Source organism: Mus caroli, chromosome 13 (genome assembly GCF_900094665.2).
Source record: "Mus caroli chromosome 13, CAROLI_EIJ_v1.1, whole genome shotgun sequence".
NCBI classification, from domain to species: Eukaryota; Metazoa; Chordata; class Mammalia; order Rodentia; family Muridae; genus Mus; species Mus caroli.
The window spans coordinates 63,397,422-63,406,674 of NC_034582.1; the positions used below are offsets into that span (position 1 = coordinate 63,397,422).

General features: G+C 45.3%; 1 protein-coding gene across 1 annotated transcript in view; it reads right to left on the bottom strand.

Moving 5' to 3' along the window:
• The window catches only part of Adcy2 (adenylate cyclase 2), a 389,152-nt gene that overhangs the window by 21,630 nt on the left and 358,269 nt on the right, over nt 1-9,253 (bottom strand). The window contains exons 21-22 of the mRNA XM_021179908.2: nt 2,231-2,377; nt 491-598 (exon numbers count right to left, since the gene is read on the bottom strand). Of these exons, the coding sequence (XP_021035567.1) occupies nt 491-598; nt 2,231-2,377 (255 nt within the window). The remainder of the gene's footprint in view (nt 1-490; nt 599-2,230; nt 2,378-9,253) is intronic.

Below are 9,253 nucleotides of genomic sequence, written 5' to 3' on the forward strand. Positions count from 1 at the left end.
TGGAAAGAGAGGCCCATTGGACTTGCAAACTTTATATGCCCCAATACAGGGGAATTCCAGGGCCAAAAGAATGGAAATGGGTGGGTAGGGAAGTGTGTGTGGGGGTTATGGGGGACTTTTGGGATAGCATTGGAAATGTAATTGAGGAAAATACGTAATAAAAAAAAGAAAAGCTTATTCTTAATAAATGTGAAGAGAGGGACAATGTGAAGAAAGGGAGAGACTTTGGGTCATTCAATCTTAAATTCTATGTCTACTTGCCAAATACCAATCAACTATTGATTGCTTCATCTTCTCTTTAGAATCAGAGTTCAGAAGACTCTAAGAAGTCCCTAGAGCTCTTGTTTTTTTCCCCCTCCTAGGACTATGAACTGTCAGCTACAGGCAGTACACACAATAGAGTTCTGGGTCTCTGCATGGCTGTCTTGGTTATAGGCTGACTTCTTGACACAGTGGTGCATTGCTAGTCAGTTGACATGTATGTACCTACCTGGGCGTGCTCCTGGCTGGGTACAGCACTCAGACCCGTGGCTGCCATGTATGTGCTACCAATGGTCTTGATCTTTTCAACGCCACTGAACTTCGGCTTGGAAAGCAGCTACAGAGCAAAGACAACCATTTAGTCACTCAGCTGGGTGCTGACTGGAAGCCTAGGTGCTACAGAGCCATTCTAGGATCCTAGACCACCAACCTTCACAAAGGGCAAGACACCCTCCCACCTTGAGCATGCAGAGAGCAAACATTTTTATGTATTTCATAAGCGTATCACCTCGGGGAGAGGAAGATAACACAATGGCATACTTGGGATTGCACACAAATTGTCAAACTCAAGTAAGGAACTAGCGTAAATTATGATGCAAGAGACTGTGGCTGGAAATAAATCCCCAGCTCCATGCATGAGAGGCACCAATACAACACTGATTCAGTGTATAGGGTCTTCCCTTCACATTATGCAATAATCAGTGCCGAGGAAAGTCTTTGACAGCTGAGCACTGGAGGTGAGGAGAATAAAGACCCCAAATAAAGACCTCACCCTTCCATCGGCCCCAATCTAACATTTCTGCCTCAGTATCAGCCATAGGCTTCTGTATTCATGCCTCTTCTCAAACAGAGGAAAGGCTAAAGCTAGGCAGAAGCCATGAGTGAGTAGTAGAATGGGAGTAGACTCATTCAGGAGGGCAGGCTCAAATGAACAACAGCAACCAAAGACCAGGGGCATTGCTTTCTCAGTCCTCTGCTAGTCAGAGAAATATCTTCCAGGCTTAATGACAAAGAAATTATGTGTGAAAATCCTGGTGCCACAGATGCACACAACCACTGTCACTCACTCGTCAATATTGGGAAGCCTCTATCTTGCTGCAGGCACTCTGCAGCTAACATGCCACTGCCCTTCACGAGACACGTGGTGTGAGAGCAGAAGTCTTTGTTATGACTCCTCCATGAACATCCACAGGGAACTCATGGTGGAGATGGGGTAGGGAGAGCACACAGGACCCAGCAGATACTTGACACTGCATAGCTCATGTTCTACAACGTCCTTACTGATTCCAATGTGGTATTGCATGAATCAGGATAAATGTACACTCACAGATGACAAATGTCCTCTGTTTTGGATAATATCAATAAGAATGGTACAGCTGCAATGGCCTTGAAGTCACACGTGTGGGTTTTTCTTTCTTACCAGAAAATAGGACATATTATTCTCTATTAGACAGAACATTACAAGTTGATTAATGATACCAATTTCAAAGTCTAAAGTATATTTCATGTCCCCTCTGGAAAATGATGTTTGATTCACACATAATGCTTTGTCAACAATAAAGTCTGCCATTCATAAACACCTCAATTTGGCATCTGCCAGAGACCTTGAATATGCCCAGTGATGTCAATAATCTACTTCCATAAATAGATTGATTATATTTTAATATATAAAGGGTTGGGCATTTTTTTTCTGGATCTTAAGCCTTTCTCGAAAGTGTTACCTATGAATTAGATGCAGATTTAATAGCTGCTCCCTGCAGTTATATTAACTTCAAAATAAAATGTATTTTCTTCCCCCAAATCATCCAGTGTGTAGGTACAGATTATGACTTGACCTCCAACTACCAAGAGCTAGGTGGAAAGACAAATCTGAAGGCATGTCACTGTCCAGAACTAATTTCAACTGTGTAGGAATCATACACTGTGTGGGTGGGGCACCCCTGCTCTTCAGGTAAGTCTTAGCACTTACATCATCAAAGTCAGCGATGATCTCATTCAGGAGCCGGAGGCATTCCAAGCCTTCCTTGTTCACATCTGACTCCGTGTAGAATTCCTTGAAGTCCGGAATGGAGGCAAACATGACGCAGACACAATCGTAGGACTGGTGGTATAACTCCTGCACAGAGAAAGAGAGGACTTGAGCACCTGGTGACCTTCACGCCAAGGCCCTTCGGATGTGTGGTCTGCTGGAGATGGCAACGCTCATGGAGAGTGGGGGCCTCTCTCTGCCAGCCACACAGGCAGCACCAGACGCTCAGTGCAGTCTCTGCTCAAGCCTGTCCATCTGCTTTAATGAAACCCTCTTCATGCTTCCTGGAAGATGCTATTGATACATGCCCCCACTGACCTGTAATTATCCCAGTCCCGAGTCCTTCAATAGCTGCCAATGAGACAGAAAACCCTTTAAAACACAGATACAAGTTCCCCCAGCCACCAGCTATTACGAGTGCTTGTGTGAAACCTGTCCTCTCTACCTCAGACAGCTTTCATCTACCAGAGGCTGAGTTAGGACAATGTGACCTTCAGGCAACTGAAGGGAAGTAGATTCTATTCCTCAAAGAACAGTACTGTATTACAATAGTGTGTTACAGCCCCATCCTTTGGATGTAAGTCTGCACTTTTCTTTTTATTGGCTCTTGCAAAGAAGTGATTCCTTTAATTGCAGCAGAAAGAATGAATGACCACCCCCCTTCCCCAGGCCACTTATTTAAATGGCATGAAACCCTGACTGCATCTGTTTGGAATATCTTTTCACTTCAAGTAGAGAGGGGCTCCTGGTCCTTTGTATAAAGACAGTAAAGCCACACAGCATCCTGCATACGTAATTTCAATTGTATAATGACATCTTCATATGCAACGGCTTCAGAAAGGAAGGGCTATGGGTGGGTTCATCCCAGGTGTGGAGGGCCTGACCACAGCACAGGCAGTGCTGCCTGGTGCCGCTGTGTTTGCAGTACAGCATGGGCAGGAATGTCTTTGCCAGGAAGTTTGTTTAAATCAGATGGACAGCCTCTGAGTGGGAGCCACACTCCAGGGGCCAGTCCTGGCCATGTGCCTGGCAGGGAGAAGATGCAACTCTCTAAGAACACTGTCAGTGAGCTCTGCTCCCCGAGAACCTAGGCCCATCCTTTGGTTGGCATGGAGCACGCTTAAACAGCACGTAACTCCAGGTTTGAGTACCTTGTAGAGGGAGTAGTTTTTACCTCCGTAATAAACACTTCAGGGCATGACAACCCAAAGGAAGGTCATAACAGCTTCAAGGCAAAGCAGATTCGTGCCAAGCTCCCATTCCTAGGAGCTCTCATCTCACAGGGCTTTCAGCTACTGTCCCCAGCCTGGTGAACTCTGAAGGAGCAATAGCACCAAGGATCTCCTTTCTTCTCTGCGCACTCGGTGTGGTTGAGATGGCCTGCAGTGCAGACATCTCTTCACAAAACTGTTCTGTGATGTGAACTTCATTTCCTCTATAGACAACTTGAAGCTCATGAGACTGCCAAGGCCAGGTTCCAAGACTGTAGTTCAGCAAGCAGGGCACCAAAGAGGAGAGAGTAGCCCATCTTGGCTGATACCGTTTAATAAAAGATGCACTGATTCTCTTCTTAAGGATAAGGGTACATGCCCCCACCCAAATTGACATTGGCATTAGTCAGGGGTCCCCTAGGAATGAAGTATAGATGGGGTAACAGCCACAACATACTGAATGCCCATTTCATGATAGCATGACCACTTCTATGCACACGGTACTTTCACTAATATACCTGACTGCCTACAGATAAGGAAACTGAGGCACAGAGCAATTGCATTAGTTCTGTAAAGCTGAAATTACTCAGGTTGATCATGGGGCCTACCCTCATAAAGGTTAGATTGATACTTTATGTAAAATCTACCAGATAGGTAGGGTGGCTATGGTCTCTGCAACCAGGCACCTACTACTGTGGATCCCGTGACTTCATATTTATCTTTCCCCCTGGAGTCTTGATGATGTCTGGAAGTGGGACAAGAAGGGACATATAATTGTACTCATATTTGATCTGCATGTCATCTCATGCTGTGATTCTTAGATGGGAATCTGTAAGAAAATTAGCTATGGGGTTTGTAAGAATGTGAGTACCTGGGCCTCATCACTGAGCAGATGAGCTTCATCCTTAAGGATGGGATCTGAGCATCCACATCACTTTGCAAAGCTTAGGGGATGTTCTGCTGCATGGTGACCCTGATGACCACATCACTTAGAAAAGCTTAGGGGATGTTCTGCTGGGTGGTGACCCTGATGACCATATCACTTTGAAAAGCTTAGGGGATGTTCTGCTGTGTGACCCTGATGACCAGCTGGAGTCAGGAGCAAGTGGAACTCAGAGGAGTTGAGGGGCCCAATAAGGTTTTCAGTTGGTTTGAGAGATGAGTTAGGACCAACCTCTGCATTCGTGGCAGACCATATATGCAAGTAGAGCCCCTGAATGGACACTGCTCATCCTCTTTTCTGAAAATCAGTCACCTGGGGTCATTAGAGAAATGCCAGCAGTAAGCAGAGACACTGTACCTCTGGTTCTGAGATTCAGGATTCCTAGATGACTATACCTGAAACCAGGGGAACTCCAGTGGTTTCCAAATTCCTTGGCATGATGAAATCTGAAGGCTTGGAAGAATAATCTGAATTTCCAGACAGCCTTTGCTTTGGGCATGGATCCAGAGCAGACCACATTCTGACTGGTTGGTGTCCTAAGCTTGGGGTGTAACTCTCTAGAGGATGTGGAGACAGCATGGAGACAGGAAGTTCACCCTTGGGAAGATTGCACAGTTCAACTGGGAGCGGGTGACTCACAAAGCTCTCACAGAGCATCACCAGACTCAGATGCACACACATATGATAACGCTACTGAAATGCCAGGACTGGGAGTATTGTCACCAAGAAATCACTTCTGTGTCCAGTTTCTGTTGATTTGTAAATGTACCAGGCTCTCCCCTGATGCTGAACTAAAGCCTGAAATAACCGTCAGGGTCTTCTTGTCACTCAGGGTAATTCAAAGTCCTTTCATCAATAATTAAAATGTTCAGTCCAAAGAGTGATCAAAACCCTGGACCTGTTGACCTGTGTGGTGAGTAGCTGGGTAAAGTAGAATCTTACGCACTCACTCTAACTGGCACGTCTCCTCCCATCCTTAATCTGCTAGCCATGTTCTTTTCCAAAGCACCCAGGATGGTGAACATGGGGAGGAAAGATGGTTGGGGTATAGGCCAGTTTTCCATTGACTGTGTCACCCTGGGCAGTGACACCTTGCTTTGCCGACTACTTACTGCTTGCTCATAGCTGGGCTCTTCATCTGTCCCTTATGGTGAAGAGCATACACTCACCTGGTTGCTATGCTCCCCTCAGTCTTGTGTTCTCAGACCATTCTAGGTTCTTGGATGGAGTCTGTTTTCCTATCCAGGGAATTTTGTGAAATAGGGTCTAGGTCAAGCCCCTGTTGATGCTCATTCTCAGCCTCGGTGCCTGAGAAGAACAGCATCTTTACTTTCTAAGATCCTTACAGTGTAGTTATAGTCCCAACCTTCCAGCTCTGTGGGCCTAGTCACACAGAGGTAGTTTGTTCTTGGCATTTTATCTCTTTCCTGAGTTTCAGAAGCTTCCCAGAATCACTCAGAGCCTAAATTTAGTCAGTCAGTATTAGGCTAGAAGTTATGGGAGAGGCCTCATTATGGCTCTTAGAATAAGTCTCATTTTTACTACGTTTTTTCCCCTTCTAATGTCTAGTTTCCTAGTCAGTTCCCATATAGGTCAAAACCTATAACTGAGTCTCAAATGGAGCATGCACAAGTTTCACCCACTGTTCAGTAGTTTCTTTGGAACACAAGACCGAATGTCTGTTAGTGTTACAACCTACGAGTCAGTTTAATGCTCTGTTCCACAAACTATTGAGAAAGGTCCAGGTTGCAGTAGTTAGGGACACAGATAAGACAACCGTATAGACTCTGCTCTTAAGGCACTGAAGGTTGGAGAGGTAAACTGCAGGGAACATAAAAATAAACGAAGAAGATCAGGGTTTATGCTCAGGAATGGCGATACTTGGGCTGTCTCACCAGGCTGGGAGGAGTTAGGTGTACTCTAGAAAGTGTCTGGAGTCGTGTGGATGCCTTCTCTTCCAGACTTAAGCTACTCCACCATGGTCTCTGGTCTTACACAAGACTCCACTGATCTCTGTATAGATTGTTTAGCACCATGATCCCAAACTGTCAGGCAATACTAATCTGTTCAGGAGCTCATGTAATTAATATCTCCTGAGAGTGCAGTGCAAACCAATCTGTCCCTTGAATAGAATAGGTAAGGAATGCTGTGGGCATTGGGCTGAAAGTCCTTGAAGGGCTCTCATTTTCAGAGACTATCCGCAGAGTATTTGCTGGTCAAGCCTTGGTTCCCTGAAGGAGAGCACCTGGCTAAACATACACATAGCTCCCTTTACCTAGGGCCTCAGGAGAGGGTCAGCTAGGTGACAAATGCAATCTTCTCATCTAATGATGAGAGTGGGCTCTGATCTGTGTTTAAGGCCTACACAGTGGAGAGGACCAGCCCCTGGGTTCCCATCAGGAGCTCGCTATCTGTAGGGCAGAAGTATGGGATGTCCAGTTTCAAGAGGAGGGGGCAAGGCTATCTCTGTGAAGCTGGGTTCAGAGCAATGCATTCCATGCCAGGTTATGAGCAGAGGCACAGGGAGTGGTAGCCATTAAAATGAAAGCTTCAGCTAATTGTTACAGTGATTCAATAAATCTTGAGTCCTAGATATGAGGGAAGGTTTTTTTTTTTTTTAAATTGTTTATATAATGAGATACAATGGATAAGGGGAAAACGGCACACTGAAGGACATTTGCTGATATAGGTAATGACACGCCCTGACATTTTACCACGAATTTTTATTTCTAGAAAATAAACTGTGTAGTGAAGGATGACCAAAGCTACCAACATTTGCCATCATCCCCCAAAGACTATGGCACCGAAGAATAAGAAGCTGCTTCCCTGGTCCCATCTTACATGGTGGATGTAGAATCTTGTGTGATATTCTGTGCCTGCCTCTCTTGGACTCAGTACTAAGTATCCCATGACATATCTATCAAGCACAACTAGAGGGAACGTCAGCCTTTTCACCCTGTACAGATGGCGAGACCAAGGCTCAGATGGGGAAAGTTCCTGGATGAAGGTTGTAGGTAACATTGAGAGTAAGATGTGAAGCCATGCTGCCCAGCTCCAGGCTCCTTCCCTGTTCCCCTCTTCCCCCTCTGATTACTGTTGAGACAGTGCTGACTGTCAACTTGACTGGGTTGAGAAATGCCTGAGATTTTTCTGGGTCGCCTCTGGCTGTCTCTGCAACGATGCTTTCATAGATGATTAGGCCATGAAGGCTCTGACCTAATAGAGAGATCATTCTGTTATCATTAGATGGTAGTGAACATGAGGAGGCAGGGCCATTGGAGGAAGTATGTCATGTGGAACATACTTGTCTTCTTGGGGCAATGGCATGTTCTGTCATTTGGAATGTCTTCTTGGGGCTATGGCATGTTCTGTCTTTGTATACTATCTCTTTTCTTCTTTCCAGGCACTATGATGGACCAAATCCTTTAAAACCATGAACTTTAACTAGTTCTCTTGTATTTCACTCATATTGACACAAAAGGAACAAAAGAAGCAGAGAAACTATGTTTGGGTGTTTGCCCCCTTCCTGCCTGCACCATGGCTCTTCCAAGTTTTCCCTTCAGTGCCTCCATGCAGGCTGGAATCTTCTTCCCTGCCATTTGCTGCTTCTGTCTCACAGCTAGTTTCTAGTACTTTCTTTTCGGAGTCAGGGATCCCTTCCTCACAGTGGACTTCCCAGAGCCTGAAAGCCACTCTCCTGATGTGTGTTGACAGACTGTGGCCCCCAAGAGGAGCCAAGAGTGGCCATTCTGTTCTGTCCATTTCTGTATTTACGACAGCCCTAGCTGACTTTCATGGCAGAAGCAATAGAGTCAGGCTGTATTTAGGAATCAGATGAACAGGAGCAGCAAGATGGCCAGTGGGCAACAATGCTTGGTGTGTAAGCCTGTAGATATGAGTCTGGTTTATAGAAGCCATGGAAGATGGAAAGAACCAGCCCAAAGGTTCTCTGAGCTTCACATGTACACATGACACCTGCAAACATTCACTCACACACATCACTCTTGACACACACACACACACACAAAAGATAAAATAAAACCTAGGAACATCTAGAGGTAAAAGAGGCTCGTGTAACACTAATGAAAATGAATTTTTTTAGTATGTCCAATGATTTAATTGCTTGTGATCAGCAACAAATAGTTTTCTGAGAAAACTGCTTAGGTCAGAAAATACAGATGACAAGAAGGAACACATGCTGTGACAGGATCTCTACACTCTGCACCCCAAGACTTCTCAGCTGCCCCACAAGCTCTTTTTCTGATTTTCCACATCAAATCTTATTTTATTTGTAAACTGTAAGTTAATTTTTCTAATGGTACATCTCTACCTATGAATGTGATATCTTAAGCATCATTAAGCCAGCAGTAAAGTCAACAAAAATTACTATACCCAGGGGAACCACACCATAAGCACAGAGCAGTGGATGGCAATGTTCTCAGCATGGGTGTGAGTTATTGCAAGCCCCCTCACAGGAGGATGTTTGGCAGCCTGTTCTCCCAGGTTGAGTTGATCTGGGGATGAGTTCATCTGTCCAGTTTCCTCTGCTGCCTTCATATTCTCTCCCAACCCCCAGCCTAAATCTCCTGTGGAGAAGATGGTGCTTAGCGGGCTCTGAAAGCACAGGGTGATGCTAGCAGTGCTAACCCCACAGTTTAAATTATGTGCAATTAGAGATCTGTCTGCTTTCTCTTGCTGCTCAGCAATATTTTTTTTTTTTTTTTCGAGACAGGGTTTCTCTGTGTAGCCCTGGCTGTCCTGGCACTCACTTTGTAGACCAGGCTGGCCTCGAACTCAGAAATCCGCCTG